The sequence below is a fragment of the Accipiter gentilis genome, chromosome Z, assembly GCF_929443795.1.
Source record: "Accipiter gentilis chromosome Z, bAccGen1.1, whole genome shotgun sequence".
Taxonomy (NCBI): Eukaryota; Metazoa; Chordata; class Aves; order Accipitriformes; family Accipitridae; genus Astur; species Astur gentilis.
In genome coordinates this window covers 63,275,763-63,297,367 of record NC_064919.1, presented here as the reverse complement: position 1 = coordinate 63,297,367, position 21,605 = coordinate 63,275,763, and the positions used below count along the sequence as shown (strand labels likewise).

General features: G+C 42.1%; 1 protein-coding gene across 9 annotated transcripts in view; it reads left to right on the top strand.

The window, feature by feature from the left end:
• The first annotated feature begins 521 nt into the window (after window positions 1-521).
• CDK7 (cyclin dependent kinase 7) overlaps window positions 522-21,605 on the top strand; it is a 34,392-nt gene continuing 13,308 nt past the window's right edge. For 7 of the 9 annotated variants that reach the window (XR_007505025.1, XR_007505022.1, XR_007505024.1 and 4 more), the window contains exons 1-10: window positions 534-596; window positions 1,093-1,152; window positions 2,418-2,451; window positions 4,274-4,341; window positions 6,298-6,366; window positions 7,951-8,061; window positions 9,264-9,382; window positions 10,445-10,544; window positions 12,393-12,479; window positions 20,458-20,607. Coding sequence is in view for 4 of the 9 variants with exons in the window: in XM_049794569.1 (XP_049650526.1) it covers window positions 537-596; window positions 1,093-1,152; window positions 2,418-2,451; window positions 4,274-4,341; window positions 6,298-6,366; window positions 7,951-8,061; window positions 9,264-9,382; window positions 10,445-10,544; window positions 12,393-12,479; window positions 20,458-20,607 (858 nt within the window). In the remaining 5 variants the exon portion in view is untranslated. Of the gene's footprint in view, window positions 597-1,092; window positions 1,153-2,417; window positions 2,452-4,273; window positions 4,342-6,297; window positions 6,367-7,950; window positions 8,062-9,263; window positions 9,383-10,444; window positions 10,545-12,392; window positions 12,480-20,457; window positions 20,608-21,605 lie in introns of those variants that run through there. The other 2 variants (XM_049794567.1, XM_049794570.1) reach the window with 2 other exon arrangements.

The following is a 21,605-nucleotide window of genomic DNA, read 5'->3' as shown; positions in this document are numbered from 1 at the left end:
CGGACGGCCCGTTGCCTCCGGTTGCAGGTAGAAGGCCACGGTTCCCCTGGTCTGAGCGCCGGGTTTGTAAGGGCCGCGGTCGCGCGTAGGCCTTCGCTACGCCCTGGGGCCTGTCAGAGGGAAGCGAGACCCCGCGGCCGGAGGGCCCGCGCCGCGGGCAACTTACGCCGCGGGCGGGGCCGCTCCGGGCAGCCCCCTCGGGCGCGGCGGAGACGCCGCCCGGCCTCCCCCCCCCCGCCGCCGCCGCCGCCGCCGCCGCCGCCGCCTCCTTCGCGCAGCCTGCGCGTCCCTGGCGGCGGGGGCGGGGCCTCAGGCGGCTTCGCGCGCAGGGGGCGGGGCGAGGGGCGCGGTGACGCCGGCGGTTGCCAGGGGCGGGGCTGGCTCGCGCGCCGGAAGCGGCGCGGGGCCCGGCGCGGGCCGTTTTTAAAGCCCCGTCGCGGGCCGTTTTTAAAGCCCCGTCGCCGGCCTCGCTGCTGGTGCTGGTGCTGCGCCGGCCGCCGCTGCCCACCCCCCCGCCACCCCACCCCCGGCCAGCCATGGACGCGCGGGCGCGTGCCAAGCGCTACGAGAAGCTCGACTTCTTAGGAGAGGGGCAGGTGAGCGGCCGTTGGGGCGCGGAGGGAAGGCGAGGCGTGTGCGGGAGCCCACTCGGCTTCGCCCCTGGTCCGCCGGGTGCGGGGGTCCCCTCTGAGAGGGACGGTCCGCGGCGACCGGGGAGGCCCGCGGCGCCGGGCCTGGCCCGGCCCGGCCCGGCCCCGTCTCGCCTTCCGCAGGCGGCGGCGGCGGGGCCTGGCAGCGAGGCGCGGGCGTGCCGCCGTTGTGTGGGCTAGAGGGGGGCGGCGGCGGCGGCTGGGCGGTCGGCAGGGTGTGTGTCGTGTCCCCCCCCCCCCGCCAGCGTGCGGGCGGCAGGGTGTCGTGGCCCCCTCCGGAGGGACGGAGGGAGGGAGGTCCCCGGCGGCGATCCGGCCTGAGGAGCTGGGCCCGGGGGCCGCCCCTGCCGCGGCAGCCTCCGAGCCCCCGAGCAGGCTGCGCTGGCGCCCGCCTCGCCGCTGGCGCGCCCGCAGTCAGGCGAGCCCCTCTCTGTCTCCGTAGTTCGCTACCGTCTACAAAGCGAGGGACAAGAACAGCAACCGAATCGTGGCTATTAAAAAGGTGAGTGCCGGAATGCTTTCCCGCTGCGCGATCAAAACTCTGGTTGCTCTTGACCCGCCGAATGACTTCTTTGTATTTCTTTTTTTTTTTTAATCTACTTAACGGGTAATGGGAGAATACATATTTTTGTTTCTAGAGTGTTTTGTTTAAACTATCTAGTTAACCCGTCTTTAGTGCCGCCACCCACCCCCCAAGAAGAGAGGCTGGCTTCAGTCTTAACTACGTTTCTGAGTTTCTAAAAGGGTTACCTGGTCTGTAACTTGAAATTTCAATTATTTGATAGATTTATTTAAAAAAACAAACAAACCAACACACATATTTCCAAACTTCAGACTTCATTAGTCCTTGATAGCGGCTTTTTTTTTTTTGTCTTTGCTCCTGCTGTGCCCGGTTTCCTTCCGTCTAGAAACGTTACTCCTGATTAAGTTCTTAGACTAGGTGGTGGGTTTTTGACAAAATTTGACAAAGAGATCTTGGATGTGCAACTTGCCTGTTTGAATACAAATGTTGAAAGTATTTATGTTGTCACTAAGTGTTTCACTTCATGCTATCTGAAGAAATTGCAGGAAGTTTTTGTGTTAAAAATAGGTGATTAGCTGCGCTTTGTAAGGGATGAAAAATGCTCATTACAGTGCTTTGGTGAGTTAAAGAGCCTACTTTACTAGGCAAGTTGAACCATATCAATAGTAAGTAGATACACTAATCCCTTTTAGTATTATAATACTTCTCCTGTATGGTTGCTACTAGTGGTAGCAGTTGTGAAAAGCATTCTTGTTTATATTGAATATTTACTTAACTTTTATCATCTCAAAATATCAATGGCAGGATTCTGGACTTGAAAATTTCAGGGGAGTAGGTTTAGATGGAATCACTTTAAGCCAGCCCAAGTTTATAGAGTATTTACTAGAATCATTCTAAGATGACCATCAATTACTTCGCCTTCATTTCTCCTTGAGGAGAAGCTCGTTAGTGGTACAATAAAGCTTTGTGGCTACAAAGCATTTTCTGCTGGCAGTTTGTATTATGGCTGTTTTCACCACCATCATGATTATTTTTAAGCTTTTGTAAAAACTAATGCTGTAGAGACAATTAGTTTTTTAAGGAAAAAAAAAAGCCAACCAAAACCCCAAAACCAACCCTAGCTGGTAAAGTGCTTCATGGTACTGAAACTCATTCTGTCTTAGGAGAATAACACTAAAGTATGTATCGCCTACTGTTGGCACAGATGGCTTAATCTTATATAAATATGAAACATTTCTTTTCAGATTAAACTGGGACATAGATCAGAAGCTAAAGATGGTGAGTTTTAAAACAAATTCATGCTGCAGAAGCTGTGCTTTGTTTGCTTGTTTTTGTGAATTGGTACATTAATTTCCCACACCATAACTTGGCTGAGAAAAATCAGCTCAACTGTCAGTGTAGGGCTTAGTAGAGGATTGCTTCCCAAACTGCAGAGACAGAAAAAAGCAGCAGAGATATCCACATGCATAGTATATGTCTAAATATGTGTATATAACTGCTTAGCTTCTCACTTTAAGTGCAATACAAACATGAATATAGCACAGAATAATAATCTTTACAGTACTGAGTTTAGAAAGCCTTTTTGTATTGATGCATCTCTGTGCCCTAAATATTTAAGACAGGTAAGAGTATTTATCTCTGTTTTCAGATGTTTCCTTTGTTCTATTTTTGTGATTTATGCTGAGAAAAAAGTTGGTAAAAACAAGATCTTAAAACCCGTTTCTCTGTGTGGGTTTGTTTTATGCTGAGAAATCAGGTCTATAGAATGGTGTCTTTTGATCATGTGCTCTGACCAGCCACATGTCTTTAGGTACAGATATTGCAAGTAAAAACCTAATAATCTTGGTTTTCTCTGACAGCCTATGTGGTGCAGTAGAATTTTTTTATCCGTGTAGGCTGCCATCCTGGGATTCTCCATCAGGTTACCAGCTTTCCAGTGAAGAATCTTTGCTTTCAACTCTCCAATTCCATTCTAAGGAAAGAATTTTTAAAGAGAAACTGAGCACTCATCCCAGACTCTCGCAGTTGAGCCGACTGCCAGAGTCATGATCCACCTGGCCTTCAGAGGACTAATGTCCTTTAAGGACAGTCATTGCTTCTGGCCTATACAATTTTTAGCTATCGTTCAAAGAATGGTCATATCTGGTTTCCCTGTGTTATCTGATAAAAAAAAGTACACCAGGTTAATCTAAGGCTTTGCCCATCTAGAAGCAGCCATTGTCAACTTAATCCCAAAATAGGTAATTAAAATAGGCAAAGCAGGAGTGTAAAGTAATCCATGTAGCTTTGCTTAAAACTTCAGTAGAGTCTTATGTGTTGAATCATCCCAGGTTTTGGGACGACACTGTTTTTCAGCTCAGCACAGCTGAAACTTCCTGCACAACATACTGCAGGAGCATTTGCTTGCCAGTCAGTTTTTGTACAAGCCATAAATACCAGCATTTTTGAAGGAGGAGTTGTTATCCTGCAGGAGTCATGGTTTGATGCAGTGCGGTCAGTGTGACTGCCAAAGTGCACTGTCTCACCCCAGTCTTTCCTCTATAAAATCTGTCCGTTAAAGGATTCAAGCAAGCGTGAGCAGGTTTTGGCCACTGTACCTTTTATGCCACAGCATGAATACAGAAAAAGTTTCATGCTTTGCCTTATTAAAAACTGGTATGTCAAAAAGAAAACGGATATATTCATGAGGTTTGTCAGTGTGCCTCCCTCTGGAGGTGACACACATGGAAGAACTGATATTTGCAAGATGTAACTTTTCTTTAAAATAAAACCAAAGCTTTTAATACCCTGAAAAAGATGATTCTTTTTTTCCTAGGTTTTGCTAGAACTTTCCCTTTTTGCCAAAATGGGGACATGTTGCTCCATAATATAAATCCAATTACTGTGGTGTAGAATTTATTTGCTGTGGGAGAAAGTTTATCTGTGGCAATGTCCTTGTTATTTAGTGAGTTGTTGAGTGGTGAGAAAGTGGTTTGTAGTAGTGAATTGTCCATCAGTAACAGAACAAGAGGCTTCTCTGGAGCTTAATCCAAAGTTTTAAATTTTGTTCTGTGTCTCATCTTTTTTAATTTTTTTTTCCTTCTTTGTGTTTTCAATGTAGGAATCAACAGAACAGCCCTCAGGGAGATAAAATTGTTACAGGAGCTAAGCCATCCAAATATTATTGGTGTAAGTAAAATGAATGCTACTTCTAGAATCAGTCCTCAAATACTTTTGGTACAGGTTCAAACCGAAATTTGGAATTACTTGGGTCATGGAGATGCTACTTAATTTTATTTGAGCTATTTTTTCCACCCCCAAATGGGCAGTAAAATAATGTTATGGCAAAGCACCTATTTCAATAACAAAGACAAAGTAGTTTCTTTTGAAATTCTCTTCTTAGCTTGGAGCTGTATGGATATTAATGGTGGGGACAATTGTGGAAATCTAGATTACCTGTTTTGCATCTTTGACAGACTTGCAAATTAGCGCAGTGCCAAATTTACCTGATTGTTTGCTTCAAATGGAACCACTGACAGCCAAAAGCAGGCTTTTGTAATTAATGGTAATGTGGTATTCATGTGACTTACTAGGTTTTAGTGCTGATATCTAAAATGTCTATTGGAAGGAGTGAAACCTGTATCTTTCAGTTGCGTTTAGGTTGACTTCCAGCTACAGATATCCAGCTGGAGCTAAAGATATTTTAAGATTAGCTAATAGTGATAGCTAATAGTGATAATTTGAAGGTCTGCCATAAATATTAGACCAAATATGAATTTTCCAGATTTATTTAACTTTTTTTGAGTGGAAATTGTGAACTTACTTTCAAAGTGATTGCTTTAGCTATCAAAGTTAGAGAACATGCAGAGAAAGACAGCTAAAACGGCAAAGGGATGGAGCATCTTCTTTATGAAAAAGTCCGTTATTCCTCACTGGTGAGGAAAAGGCTGGGAATGGGAAGGTCTACAGAACTGAGGTGGTAGGTAAAGTGCATGCAGAACTGATATTTGCAAAACTCCACAGTACTAGAAATAAGAGGTGTGTTTAAAACATATTTGTGTTGCGGGGCTGGGGGTTGGAAATTGTACTACTTGACACAGTGTGTAGTGAATTTCTCAAATGTGTTGCCACGGTCATTGTAGAAGCAGATGGCATCAGCAGTTTAAAAAGGAATTAGGCAAATCAATGATCAGTAGGTCCATAAGCAGGTACTAAAGGCAATAGACAAGGTTGTACCCCTCTGAGCAGTCCTGATAAAACTGTTGTGTATGTTGGAATTAATAAGGGGTGTGAATTACAAAAAAAGTGGCCAAGCTTGTAGGCTCACCTGCATAGTATCTTCTGTTACCATGGTTTCCGCAGAGGAAGAGCATAAGCATAATCACTGCTGTTATGAGCTATACAAATGACTACCCTGCAATTGGGTAATTCACATGGTCATCATATTGAGACTGTAATGAATGAGCCACACCATGGAGGGCATACCTTCCTTGAGGGCAGAATACCAGGCTAGATGATCTGTGGTTCTTGCTGAGCATCACGCTTGTGTTATCTGAAATTAAAAACTGATTTTGTCATTATACAGCTTTATCCTAAGAAAGGGCTGTTTGGATAGTCTCCAAAGTTTTATTTATCCTAGAAAGCTTGCTACAAAGATTAATAGGTGCCTAAGAATATCTTTGAAAGGAAGTTAATAAGCCTAACACTTAGAATTTCTAAATGCTGCATGCTTACAGGAGGCAGATACAGAGTTGAATCCATGGGAAAACTTAGTCTCGTCTCAAGAAAGGGTAGGAGTTTGTAGAACAGCAAGGTTTGGGAGGAGGTGTCACAAGCTGTGTGTTAGATTATATGTTGTAGCTAAAATGGTAAAGTTAATTCTTTTTCTACACTCCCCCCCACCCCCACCCCCAAACCAGGAAGGAGAGGCAGTTGTGTAAAATGTTATTACTGTGGTTAATGAGGATTCTTTTTTTGGAGACTGAGTTAAAAAGTTAAACTGAGTAAGAATTGTTTGTATTGCAAGTCAAAAAACTTAAACCAGTTCAGCAAGCTGAAAATCCACATGCAGACTACAATGGTGCAGAATTTTAGAAAACTGGGAGTATGAGACTATGCTTCATCATAATGTATTTTGTTTTACAGCTTCTAGATGCATTTGGACACAAGTCCAACATTAGTTTGGTGTTTGATTTTATGGAAACGGATCTAGAGGTAAGACTTTTTAAAGACTTTATTTCAGTGTCTTCAAATGTTTTTTGAAAATATTACTTTAACAGGCTTACATTTGCCCATGTTAGAAAGGTGACTTTCATTATGTCAGTTGCTTAAGGTCATGTCTTTAAAGTAGATTGAATAATTAGACAATTTTTGTGAGTTCTCAGCTGATACTTGTCAGCGTGATCTTAAAGAAACAGATTGTTTACTATGCTAGTTTTCAGGGAGTCCAGTCACAGTGTAGAACCTCAGTCATAGATCAGCATCTCAGAGTGCAATTGCTAAGCATAATATCATCAAACGTGTTCAAGTAAGTGTGATACTAAAGTGTATCAGGTGATGAGCTGGTACTAAAATTGCATGCATCTGAACCATTCTTTTAAATTTAACAATGCTAGGTACTTGCAAATCAGTATCTTACAAATGTTTCATTCTCCAAGACCTTAAGTCAGTTTGTCTTTGCAGAAGTCTTTGTATGAGGTATTTTGATGCAAGATTCTTAATTTTGGAAGAATGTCCTAGACGGCAATTCATGTCAGATCTGTATATGCACACTTTATACTTACTCTGGACTGAAAGTAATGGAGCTGTTAGCTAGCTCATTTCACATATGCTGTTAAGAACTGGGGCTAGCATTTAAAATAATAAAAGACATTGATAGGCTTGCTGAAACCTAGATGAATGCAAGACTGAAAAGGTTAGATCAGTTTTTTTGCTAATAGAAGTTTAATAAGTAGACTTTCTAGAGGATTCATTCTCTTTACTTAGTAACTATGCAACATTTACAGCTGAAGAAGATAAAAGCGTACAAAGAAGAATGAAATACTCTTGTACTACATAATGCCGTGGTATGCAGAGCATTTAACTGTATTGTGGTATCACTCAGGCCACCCTTTGGGCCTGCAGCCTGTTGTGATTGGGCATGTGCTGCATACCTGAAACTTTGTGTAGTCTTTGAAACTTACAAAATAGCTGTCTAACAACTTAAAGCTTAGGAAAGGCTATTACTGAACTGGGCAGTAACATTAGCAAGGAAGTTTTGGGGAGTAGTATAGAAACTGCTTTCAAACAGGATGTTTACATAGAATTTTAATGTTAAAAATCAATTAATGTAGAAAACATAAGTAGATTTGTTAAAATATAGTAAAGTGGCCATACCTCCTGGTCATCTTGGAAATAGAAGAGGAAACCATTGCATTTATGAAGATTAGATGCTTAGGTTGTACAGAGAAGGAAGGAATAAGTGGGAACATAATTTCAGGTTTACTGACACATTTATCATTTTTACATGTACATCTTTGTCTTGTAAGTTTGGGTATCAGCCTGGAACTGAGATAAAATAATAAACTGATGTTTCCCACCGATTTTCACGTTTGCTGGTTATGCTGAGTTGATGTAGGCTATCTGGGTTCCCCATTTAAATTTCTGATCTCCAGAATAGACCTATTATTCTGAAAAAAGGGTAAGAATGGTAGACAATATGTGACTGTCAATTTGAACTTTGTCTTAAAGGATGAAATAACTTTTGAGCTGAAAGAATGGAAGTAAGTTGATCTTTACTGTCAATCTAACACTTTACAGGTTATTATAAAGGATACTAGTATTGTGTTGACACAATCTCACATCAAGGCGTATATGCTGATGACACTTCAAGGATTAGAATATTTACATCAACACTGGATTCTACACAGGGTAAGCACATACTAAATTGACAGCCTTTATGCTGTAACAAAAGTCACATTTGATAGAATTTGAGTCTAAAGTTTAATAAAGGTAGTCTTGATGTTCAGACGTTCTTTCTTAGTCCATAAGCATTCATGCTGTTTTGGAGAGCCAACAGCAGTACCAGAAATCTTAAGAATTGCTCATATGGTTATTTAGATATTTATATAAAGTGTCTCAACTTAACATATGACTGTGAACTGGATCTGGCTGGGATGAATTGGACTCCTTTCACAACAACCTGTATGGTGTCATGTTTTGAACTTATGCCTAAAACAGTTCTGATAGCACGCTGCTGTTTTGGCTGTTGTTGATCAGAGCTTGGGCACTGTTAAGGCTTTCTTTTTCCTACTCTGCCCGTGCCCTGGTGAGTAGGCTGGAGGTGGGCGAGAAGTAGGGAGGGGAAACAGCTGGGAAAGCTGACCCAAGTTGGCCAGAGGGAAACTGCATGCCATGTAACACCATGCTCAGCAGTAAAAACTGGGGTAGAGGAAGAAGGGGGTTTTTTGGCTTCCAAGGTGGCTGTTGCCTGGAGACTGACTGGGCATCAGTCTGCTTGTGGGAGGTGGTGAATGATTTCCACTGCATTGCTTGCTCGTTTGTTTTTTTCCACTTTCCTATGCCTGTTAAACTGTTGTTAGAGCAGTGTCCCAGAGTTTTCTTGCTTTTGCTCTTCTCTCTCCTGTCATGCTGGGGAGGAGAGGGGATTAGAATAGGGTGAGCAATGGCTGTGTGAGTGCTTTGCTGCTGGCCTGAGGTCCATGCACAACACACTGTTACTGTATTTAACTGTGTCACTTCCATGACTTCTACAGTTATTTGAAATGCTTGCAAGGTCTTTTTATTATCTGTTTGACAACTACGCAGCTAAGACAGAACTGTTTCTGCAGCAAAGCTAAAATCTGTCAAGAGTCAGGTTTTTTAAACTCTGCAGCTTAAGTATGATAATATTCAAATGGGTATGTTTCACTATGATTTTCATGTATGGTGAAATAATTGATTTCCTCTTTTTTCAGTTTTTTTTCCCTCACAATGTAAGAAAAAACCTGAAAAAAACTGAAAGGATGAAAATACTGTTAAAATACTGTTATGGCACACCTTCTAGGAGGTTCATTATATGTCTGTTTTTATCAACACTGACAAAATTCCTTCTTTACTTTCTGTACTGACAGGATCTTAAACCAAATAATTTGTTGTTAGATGAAAATGGGGTTTTAAAATTGGCTGACTTTGGCTTGGCAAAATCTTTTGGAAGCCCAAATAGAGTTTATACACACCAGGTAGTAACAAGGTAAGACATTCTATTTTGTTTCTTACATGGTGATTGAGTGGTTGTTTTGCAGTGTCTTTTGAAATATGTCATGTCAAATCAACACGTTCGAAGTTTGACATCTAGCTGATGTGATATGGCTGTAGTGCCAAAAGCCTCATAAAGAAAACACAAGAAAGCATTGTTTAGAAAAGTCTCTGTAAGAACTGCTAGAATATGCATCCATGGGGGTTGTTCTGAGGTATGATACTCTTTTGAAATTCATGGAAATAATATGTATCTACCTATAAGCCTGGCTTTCAGAGCAAGACAGCTGTTGCTTTCTGTTAATCATGAGACCGAGAATCTTTTTTGTAACTAGTCACATTACCTATTGTGAGACAAAAGCTTGAACCAATTAAAATATTTATTAATGTTATTTATGACATGCTTTTTTAAGGCGTGCTTTAAAAAGCAGGGCTGCAAAATACACAAGGTACTTCCTTTTGTCTGCTGTAATGCTAAAGCTATTCAGGCAAAGCTGGTTTGTTTTAACACCTTGGTTCAAAAGGCAGAAATGCTACAGTAGTTTCAAATGCAGCATGTATCAGATCATTGCATTAAACTTGATTGTTCTTAGGCAGTGGAGGTAGCTGTTTTGAACAACAGCTGTCAAGGTTAATTTTGCATGAAACTAGTCTTTATACTTAGGTCTGTTGATATGGAGATTTTTGGAAGCTGGAAGGAATTCTGTCTTCCTGACATTTCTTCAACATAAAGTTTAAAGAAAATTTTGGTTTATAACATCTAAACCTACCTCTTAAATACTTATTTCCTTTGCATATCTGCAGTTCTGTTGCTTGTTAACCAGTTCAGTTGAAACTGTAGTTAATTTGTGGTTATATGTGACCCCACAGTGAAGAATGCACAGCTTTGTTCAGTCTTTCTTAAAACACTTTGCAGGGTAGAGTATAGCACTTCAGTGTCTGAAAAATATATAGGCAGGAACAGTATCCTCTTTGTAGTTCTTGCATTGCTACAACATACAGCATTTGCCGTGAGCAAAGCCAGGTGATTTTTCCCCAATATGTGTTTTCTTTTCAGATGGTACCGAGCCCCAGAACTATTGTTTGGTGCTAGAATGTATGGTGTTGGTGTTGATATGTGGGCTGTTGGTTGTATTTTAGCTGAATTGCTCCTCAGGGTAAGTCTTCAAATGTAAGCATTTTTAATTTGCTCTTCATTACTTTACATTACAGAGTGCATTACAACTTCATATGTGTGTTTCCTCTCTCCTGCTAACAGCAGCAGGCGAAGGCAGTTAGGCTGTTCAGGAAAGGAAGGGAAAAAAAGCTTCCAAAAGCTTGCAAACTGTAAGGAAAGTGAAGTTTTGGAATAGACTGAGGTTCTGTAAGCATCACAATCATTGGAAGAAGCTGGGTAAAAAAAATTGCAACAAACACTCACAGTCTTGCCTTGAGGAAAGTTGAATAGGTAACACTCAGAGGACTGGAAGAGTTATCCTTTCACACAGCTTTCTATCAGTTTTCATTTGCTATCCTTCTGGAAATGTGACATCATAGATACATGCATACTCTGTCCCTTATACATTGTTCCTCAATAACTGTGAATAATTATCACCAGTACCTTAACTGTGGGTTTACTTGTAATGAGCAGAAGACTTGTGTTTTTCTAAGCTTAGTTGACAATACTGGAATGAAGCTGAAGGTTAACATCAGGTAATTCTATGCCACTCCTGAGTACAGTGCACAGATGTGATGGTCCTTAAGTATGTTTTACTGAAGTAGACCATTTATTGTGCAGATCTGTGTAGAGGACATGAAAGTGTGAGGTGAGGAGTGGAGGGTAGGGGCACAGACACAGCTGAAACCATGAAGTAGCCTGCAGTATAATTTCTTCAATGAGTAAGTGGCTTCTGCTTGGTTTTTGCACTGTACTTTAAGTGTTTGTGTGGCCATGTCATGAACCATACTGGGGAACTGGTCTGTCTGAAAACACCTTGAAAGAAATCTTTTGATTTGGTGTGTCACTGGTACAATTTGGTTGGCAGTTCAGAAATGGAGATGTACAGTGGCTGTTTAAGCAGCACTTGTGATGTGTACATAAATATGTGTTAGACCTCCTAAGTTGAATAAACTCAGAGTCAGAAAGGAAATAAGAAATTGCTGAATTCTGATTCTTTGGTTTCTCGCAAAGCAGAAAATGTGTAATGGTTCAGGTTTGTCACTGTGATAATTTAAAATGTATCTGTCCTTTTTCTTCCTGAGTGTATTGGGTTGAGGGACAATACAACTTCTGGGAGCTTTACAAAAGCAGTTTATGTTCAAGGCACTTTCATGACACCAAAATTTAGTATACTGCCTAGTAGGTATGTTCGTTACAGTCTTTCTGTCCTACTTGGTTAAATACTGCCTCTAATTCTTAATAATTTTGCTTTGGTCACAGTCTTTTTTTCTTGCATTGTGTGCCTGATGCACAAGCTACAAGTTAAACTGAGCAAATATCCCCTTTTTTGTCTTCTGCTTAGTTTAAATGAGATGTGACACTGATTAGGCAGTTTCTAACCTAGTGGGTCACTACTGTCCCTTGTGCTGTTGTCTAATTCCATCAGTCTAACTGCTGCTTGTGTAACCCAGTTACGATTCACTTTAAATGTTTTGAATATATATATAAAACCTAACTTCAGGAAGCAGATGATGGAAAGATCAACGTGAGCCACCAGCTTTAAACTGGCAACTGAGATGTAAAATCCTTCCTTTCCTGTGTTTAGTTGTTTTACATTAATGTGGTGGTGGTCTAATCTTATGTTTAGCTCTCTGCTATCAAGTCAGTGATACCAAGCCTGGGTTGCAAGAAACCTTCAGAATCTGTTTGGACATAACTAGAAGGCCTCAGATATTCAGCGTACCTCTTTGTGGGCAGCTGGTATACAAAGATGTTTTGCCCTGCAATTATAAGGGATAGCTCAAAGCTCCTCTCTAGAATTGAAATTCAGAAGTTAATTCAATCAAATGCTGTTGCCTTCTTCCAGGTTCCTTTCTTGCCTGGAGACTCTGATCTTGACCAGCTGACAAGGATATTTGAAACACTGGGCACCCCAACGGAAGAACACTGGCCTGTGAGTGCTTTTGTTTAACAGACTGACAATATTTTTACTTGTTATTCTTTATTTTAGCTTTTGAAATTAAATTGAAGGGTGTACCAGAATACTTGAGTAGGTTTTCAGAAGGCATCTGCCTGATCGCACAAAGTGGAGGATAAGCAGCTGAAATTTGTTTCTCTTGGCTCGTCTCTGGTCAATATAGCAGTGTTGTTAGCGTTAAGCAACAGTAATGAAATTTCTTGGTTTCTTTTCTGCGTGTATCCACAGTTTCCCATGCCTATTGGTGTGAATTTATTGTTGTTGCTTAATGTTTTTGAGATGCTTGATTAATTGGTCTGCTTTAATCTGAAAGGTTTTAATCACTTTCAGAAGTAGGAACAATTTGTAGGGACTTAAGTTGGCCTGCATAAGTTAGAGTTTTGGGATACATTAAGAAACACCAGACCAACAGCTTTAGGGACAAACAGTTTATCTTAGAGTAACAGTACTGTAACAAATACAAATTAGTAGAACAATTATGTCTGAGATGACAGTAAATTCAGTAATAACAGGCCAAGCTTAATGTCAGGGCACACAATGACCTACATAACCATGGTTATCAGGCAGACTGACAGGATACAGGGCAGAACTTATGATGAGTGACTTGGACCAGCTGATGGGCACAGGGAGTCCTGAATTCCTTGATCAGACTGTTCTCTTTTGTAGTTGAGTTGTGGAAGCACTCTCTGGACATGCTAACCAGTTATCACATCCCACCTCTTCTTCCTCCGTTGCAGTTTTCCTTTGTGTGAATGGTGCTTGGATGCTACCTTAAGTAGTGCACAATCATCAAATGGAGCTATAGCCATATAAGATGTGTGGTCACTATATGGAGTATAAGGCAATACAGCCCCACATTTTCAACCCTTTCTTATGTGACTGTGTGGGGGAAAGGGTGGTTGTTTTGCCATGGCAGCATAAGGCCAAGACCAATGTTGACACTACCCACCTCACTGGGAGTGTCAGGTGTGGAGAGGAGTCTGGTCATGGGGTGATGAAGGGTTAAATTGAGACAAGACAGTCAGTAAGGTGGTGTGCAAAGAAACCATCAGAACAGTGCAGGCCAAAAGCCAAGTACAAGTCTTTAATATGACAACTAAAACAAGTAAGAAGCCACTGAAAATAAGAATTACAGCTAGGTAAAGAAGCAGGATGTTCCATATCCCCCTAATGGTGGGAGGCCATCCTGAAATGGATTCCTGCCAACTATGTTTGACTTTTTTTTTTTTTTAAACACTTTCCAGGATTTGTTTGATCTCTGGTACCATGGTTATTAAAGTTTGTTATGCCTGCTTCTTTGCCTGTTTCAACAGTCGATGCAAGTCTTCATGTTGCAAAAGCCATTCAATTGGAGATAAATTCATATTGATGAGGGAATGGTGGGTTTGGGAAGGGAAGTAGGAGAGGGACTTGGAGATGTGGGAATAATATTATGCTTAAGAAAGCTATCGGAGTGTTAGCCTTTAGGTATACGGTATCAACAGTAAGAAAATATAAGGGTCATGCTGCAAAAGGGTTAACGTAGGCATACAAGATGCTGATTGATCCACTGATGTGTTGGTCCCTTAAATGATATAGAGGTATCTCCCATTTGAATTGTTTACAATCCCACAGTTAACTGGTGTTCTGCTCTTGGCTTATGAAGGTATAATGTAATCTCAAAGAAGGATTCCATACTGGAGAGCTGTGGGGTTTTCCTCCTACCAGTGTTAAAGTAGCAAAGTTCCTTAAGCTAGGTTTTCCCATTTGTCCATACAATTTGAATACATTCTGTTCACAGTGTGCTGCAACCTGGGCTAAAGCTTTAGCAACAGGTAACTCCAGTGCTCATGCAACTGGTGAGTTACCACAGTGGTCCCACATTCCTAGTTGCAGGTTTGGCCTAAGGTTTCCTCAGTTTCATCTGCTATCATTGGGCTGCTGTCAGCTTATCATGAGTGTCAGTGTCCACTATCACTTCACGCCTCTGATTACAGCAGTGGCATCTGCTCAGTCATTCCACCTAGCCTCAACTGTGTGGTGAGCAGAATAGGATCAACACAGCCAACAGCCAAAGCGTGCACATATCTTCCTAAAGAAGGTGGACCCTAATTTCTGCAGTACGAGTGAAGAAGAAGCACACTTTCCAAGAGGGAAAGCCACCACATGCACCTAGAACATGTCAGGGGTCAGACAGTATGGGCAGAGCAGTAAATGGCTAAGCAAAGGGCCAGGAGTTCTGGCCATCTGTGCAGTACCATGGTGATTTGGCCATCAGTGGTTTGGACAGTGACGTTACACCCAAACGAGGCATTACTGCAAGGGATTGCTGAGCCATCAGTAAACCAGGCAACTTTTTGCAGGGTGGTGAAAGGAGGGACCTAGGTAATGGCAAATCTGAGTGATTGTTGGTGGCTACAGGAATGGGAAAGGTGAGGTGGGTGATGATACAATGGTTGGGGCCTAAAGGTTGGGGTCCATCAGTGATGACAGGTATACCAAGAACCCAGTGTTAAGTGGCAATGGATTGAGTTTATCCTTCAGGGAAAGCAATGTTGTGAAGGATGTCATGAAGAATAGGACATAAAACCCTGAGTGTAAGGGGATGATCCTGAAGAAGTTTGTCGGTGTCAGAAAAGGTCGCAAGTAAAGCATGCTCCCATTCACAATATGAGGCTTGTGCATATTGCCACCCCTTGCTACCAAAATGGATAGGTTTGGGGGTGGAGTCCTTGGAACTTCTCTCCTGGAACAGTCCCCACCAGGCACCATTTCCACTCTACTGGACCCTGAGTTCAAATCTGTCAGTAGGGGTGAGGGGTCCTAAATGTTGATACTGTTGAATACTTTTTAGGAGAAGGGTTAAGGCCTGTTGATGACTTGAGTTCCAGTCCCAGGTGAAATTTTTTTTGCAGCAAGGAATATGGAGGATGGGCTAGCTGACTAAAACCAGGGACATGGGTGTGCTGTAATTTATAAAGTGCCTAAAATCTCTGGAGATTGTGTTTGGAGAGGGAGTAGGTAAAGATAAAACAGATTGCAAGATGATTTCAGAATACTTTTGGTACCGGCATAGAAGGAGACTCATACATTCTGGGCAGGAACGTGGCATTTGCAGGGAGGAATAAAAAGATCCCAGAGCTGAAACTAAGAGGGCTATATCCTGTGCAACAGATTCATGTGTAGGTCTGCCCATGAGTATGTCATTGGTATAGTGGTGCCAGAAGAGATCAGGAGTGGAAGAGGTTTCAGCTAAGGCTAAGAGACTGTGAGTAAGGGTATGACTATGGTGATAATATTGAAGTAAATGAGTAAAGCTGTACTGAATGCTATTCCATGTAAAAGTAAAGTGACCTTGATCACTTAAGTGGATGGGGCACTGGAAGAACATATCTTTAATGTCCAAAGCTGCCATCCATAGGTAAGAAGCAGGCAAATGGTGTTGAGTACGTCAGCAGCTATTAGGACTGTTGCGTGAAGCAGAGAGGAGGCAGAATGTGTGCTACAGTAGGCAGCGGTCAGATGCCAAGACCTATTTGTTGGGCTTGCCCACTGGCCAGATGGGGCTGCTAAATGGTGTGCGGGTATGAGTGACTGTCATGACCCAGGCTGGACAGACCAGGGATGGGTCGTGGTGAATTCAGAATCCCCTCAGGCTAAATTAAGGTGAGATGACGCCAAACGATCAGTTAAACATTTTATTCATGGAAGAAGCAGCCTGCACTTGGAAGGCAGAACAGCAGGTGGCGGGGTTTCTCCCAATAAGAACTGGTATGGAACTACCTCAGTAAACCATGTAACCTGTGGTGACCATATACATCAATTCAGGGAAGAAAATAAGGAGATCCCTCCTGTTGAGTCAGGAGGTTCAGAGCAGACCCCCTTGCTTTCCAGACTCCTCCTCAGAGAGGAGCCCAGGGGCAGCTGGATCCACTCCTAGTCCCAGACTTGTGGTCAGTGGTTTATGTCTGAAGGGGTGAGGTGTGGGGATTATGAGAAAAAAGAGAGAGAGAGAGAAAATAGAAGGATTTCACCGGTCCTGGGTCCAGTGTTGGTCCAGTCAGGAGAGGGGTCCAGTTCTGGTGGGCGCATGTGCAGGGCTCCTTGTGTTGGTGTATTTTATAGCCCAGTTCCCACCTTTTCTCATGTCAGTCACACCCCTCTTGGTCTTCTGCACACCGCCTGTAAGGACTTACCTGACTCTCGATCTTGTGTGCTGGTGCTGTTGCGGCGGGGGGGTGGTCCTGAAGGGTCCCTCAGGCAGCTGTGAGCCCCTTCCTCACACAAACTTTATATGACCTCTGGCCATGTAAGATGAGTTGCCCTGCTCAGCGTAATTATCATCCTCCTGCATGATGCCCTCTGTGCTAGGCAGAACTTGGCTTCTTTGTTATGCAGGGTTTGTTGTTGATGTTTGAGACATTAACTCATTCAGTCTCTCACAATGACTACTTCCTGTTCTTCCAGCCCTGTAAGAAGGGAGGCAGGTGATGAGGTTTTGGGCTTGTGGTTTTAGAAGGTGCTGCTGTAAATTAACAGCATGGGTCATTGGAGGTAGGGGAGGTACTTACTGGAACTAGCAGGTGGTTTGGTTCAGAAGTACCAAGATACCATACCTTGCCTTGAGCATCATGGAAGGTTTGGCTTCTGAGTCGGTTCATATCTAAGATGTTAGAATATCCCAAAACTGCAGATCCTTGGGCCGTACGTCTATTGGAGAAGTCGTGCTTGACTGACTACAGAAAGAGCTATGAGTGGTCCTGTGAGCTCGCAGACTACTGCAGTATGAGGGAAGTGGTCCCCTCCAGTGTGTGATCTATTGATGACAAATTTCAGCACCTGTATCAATGAGGCAATGCAAATACAATTTATCATTGATGGTGACATCTAGCACTAGATTGGAAGTCCATATAAGCCACACCCTCTATAGCATGTCAGAGAGACGGGTGGCTTCTGACCAGCCCCTGTGGTGCTATTTGGACCTCTAGTAAGTTTGGGTAACGGAGGCTGAGGTTTCCAGGCTCCAGCTGATGGAATGGCAGGAGGGGCACTTGGGCTTTACCTCCAATGGGAGGACGTTTGGCACAATGTGGGGTGTTGGCAAGAGCCAGTAACACTGATCCTGGGACTCTGTATTGCTATTTTAGGAATGCCCAGGGCCAAATGGGCTTTCTCAAGGTCTTTGGGTCAGGGCCCTTTCACAGAGGCTTGGGGAGGTTTTTTTAACTTACAGGGACACAATAGGATTTGGTAATTATAGCTGCATCTTTAGGGAGATGGGAAGATAACAGAACAGGCATAGCAGAAGCTACCTTTTGTAATGGCAGGGACTGTGTGGGGCTGTGTGCTGCACCTGTAAGGCCAGTGCTTATTGATATTAAATGTCCTATGAGTGGACCCTTTTTGACTAGTAGGCACCACTGTGTCTCAGTGGGATGATGACAGGTCTTTGCCACAGGGTCTATGTCTATGGCATGATTGATAACCAACTTAGCTATGCTCAATTCTAAATCTGTGGGATTGGCCAGGGTCCTCAGTCATCTCTGAACAACCTGGTCTAGGATCCATCCAGAGAAACCTGGTCTAGTGGAAGGTGTCCCTGCCCATGGCAGGGGGGTTGGAACTAGATGATGTTTAAGGTCCCTTCCAACCCGATTCATTCTATGATCTTGGGGCACTCTCTTTGAACATAAGCTGTTGATGCCCAAAAGACAGTGACTGTATTTTCTGATGGAATTAGGGTCAGATTCCAGACCCTAAAGTGAGGGTCTGAGCTTCTGATTCTGAAACTTGAATGATATCCCCTCCTCATATTTGCAAGGCAGGCTAAGTAATCCTCAATAACAGACTGTGATAGCACTTGCTTGATTCGGCTAGGTGTCTTATTTGTAAAAGGGCATGTGGAGATACTTGTGATGCCTCCATTAGCGTCATACTCATTTTCAATAATTGATGGGATTCATAAGTCTCGTTGGGCTTCAAGAATTTGATTTATCATCGTTTGAATCCAAATAAAACTAAGTATTTCCTTCCATGTCTTCTTGGTCAATATATAAAGCTTTATGTATTTTTGTTGCAGAAGTTCCCTTTTCTGTAGCTTCCAGCTGCGGGTCGTTTTTCTTGGGCAGGTGCTGCCACCAGGGGGACATCGAGGTGCTCTAATTTCTCCACGCAAGCCTGCATGCCTTTAACACGGGCAGTGGCGAGTATCACAGATGCAGGCTGAGTATTCTGCTGGGCTTGACCCCATTCTTTTTGTAGGGAGACAGCTGAAGCTTTGGCTGCAGTCAGTGGTATTCAGTATTTCCGAGACAGTGCACAAAGAGGAATAGACAGAGTAACCTCCCCTTCGTGTTTTTGTCTTTCTGAATTTCTGTAATTACAGTACCCATGGGAAAGGGAACAGGTGCTTCCCTCCGTCAGAGAATCTGGTGTCTGTGGGCATGGCAAAACAACCAATTAGGGCACTCAGTACAAGGTTGGGGCAGGTAATGATGTTGTGTACTATGTCCCACTTCTGACACTAGAGATGGCCCAGCCAAGTTACATGTTCAGGATATGGTAACAGACACCAGACCAATAGCTTTAGGGATAAACAGTTTATCTGAGAATAATGGTGCCGTAACAGATACAAATCAGTAGTATCATTATCTGGGTCAAGATGACAGTAAATCCAGTAATTCACTAATACTGGGCTAAACTTAATGTCAGGGCGCACAATGACCTACATAACTGTGGTTATCAGGCAGGCTGACAGGAAGTGGGGCATGGCTTCTTTAGATGGCAACTTGGACCAGCTGATGGGCGTGGGTGGTCCAGAATTCCCTGATCAGACCATCTTCTTTTGTGGTTGAGTTGTGGAAGCGCTTTCTGGACTTGTTAACCAGTTGTCACATCCCACCTCTGTTCCCTCTCCTTGCTGCTTTTCCTTTGTGTGAATGGTGCTTGAATGCTATGGTACACAATCACCAATTGGAGCTATAGCTAGATGGAGAAATATCATATAAGGCACTACTAGCCCCACACAATTCTGTTGCTGTTCCAGAATTCTGAATGAAATGCATGAAGATCTTTGCAATGACATTTCTCCTTTCTTTGGAGAGGAAGAATTAAGATATGGGTGGGGAGAGAAGAGAATAGGAGACTTGCTAGCATGGCAAAGGTGATGCATTCCCAAATTAATTTGCAAACCCATGCATTTCAAGAATTGAAATACTGTAAAGATTATAACTGATTGAGCACATTTTTCTCTTCAGTGTTAATACTTTATTTTGCTTGGATAAACTTAATGAAGTGTGATGACTAGAGGTTTAAAAGACTTAAAACTATTAAAAAACTATGTTTAGATAGTTGTCTGTTACAAGATCATTTTTATTAGTTTGAATACAATGGGACTGTTTTCATACCTACAGGAGGAAAAAGTACACAATTCATATGTTTAACTGCTTGGCTTATTTTCCTTCCCTCCCCCTGCTCCCTAGAGAAAAAGTTTCAGTTGTGCATTTCAAAAGTAGCTCAAAATGCTCATGATGATCAGCTAACTTTGAGGAGAAGGACAGTGTATTATTAACTGGGAGAAAATGGGAGACTGGCTATTTTGTGAATCTTGTGTCTTACACCATGTCAGTTTGCAAAAGAAAAAAGTTTTACTTTATTTGTCTGCACCCACTCTAGAGTTCTTTTGTACTTCCTTTCTTTGTTAGCAGTTTTTCCTTTTGGACTGGTCACCACTAAAGCAAGGGAAGGGAGCTCACTTTGAAAGGGAAAGTGTGAAACAACTGTAACAGTTAAAAAAAAAAAAAGTCTTTATGACCTACTATTACTACATTTATTTGATTTCAGTGACCGTGTATTAGCAAGATGTTTTGAAAGATAATTTGCTTCTGCCAAAAGACAGCCATGTGAGGTTCCCTTTCTGTGAGAAGCTCAACTCTTTCTAACTTGAAAAACATACATTCTATTTTGGCCTTTGTAGGGGATGACAAGTCTTCCAGATTATGTTGCATTTAAGTCTTTCCCTGGAATGCCACTTCAACATATCTTCAGTGCAGCTGGTGATGATTTACTCAACCTTCTGCAAGGCTTATTCACATTTAATCCTTGCACTAGGGTTACGGCTACTCAGGTATAGTACACTTGCATTATGTCCTAATGTTCATTAACCTACTGTTTAATATCAGACAAATATGCTTTGAAGCCAGTAAGCCAGATTTGAAATGAAATATATATAGCTCTGTTTATGAAATACTAAGAACAAATTTCAAGTGTTTTATAGAGAGAACTCAAAGGCATGAATAATGCTGACTGATTGTCTTCATTCCCAGTGTGGAGCAAAGGCAGACAACTAAAGGTTGTATGAGTCATGGCCTTCAGACAGTCATTGTATGACATTAAAAATTCAGTTATCTAAAGCTTGAAAGTTAAGTCTTAGCATTTCTTATTCCCTGGGTTTGAAAGGTTTTCACCCTTAACTTGATCCAGTCTCTTCTTCAATTTCATTTAAACTTTTTTCATTCTTTTTAAACAAAGTTCTGTCGTGATTTAAACCAGCATTCTGATCTGAATATCCTTTTCCATTATACTTGGGTGAAACTGATCTCAATTTCACTACTCCTTAATGGGGAGAAATGAAGGACTTTGAAGAAAAATATTGCAGAATGTTCTAGTTCAGAATATTGATTTCTTCTATGAGGAAGATATAGCAGTTGGCAATTTCAAAACTGTATTTCTGTGACCTCACACTGTTGGGGAAACATGCAAGAAACAGAGCTGTCCCCTTAAGGCCAGGACTCCCTCATTGCTTGTTAAACAAGGCAGATCCCAGTCCAGGGGACTAGTGTATGTGTTACTTATTTTTTCACTAGAAGACTTTTCCAGAGCACATCAGTTTTTTTGGTCACCGTCTTTAAGAACTTTCAATATATGTTTCCAGATAATTAGTTTTGCTATGCCTGGGACATGTGTGTACTACTTTCTAAGTATGAAGTCACTTTATAGGTCATATTGTAGGATGGTGACTTGAATATTGAATATATATGATTTTTCTAGTATAGCATTTTTATTGACAATGCCACAGTTTAAGGCAGGAAAGAATTTGCACTTATTTTATTGGCTTGTTTTATA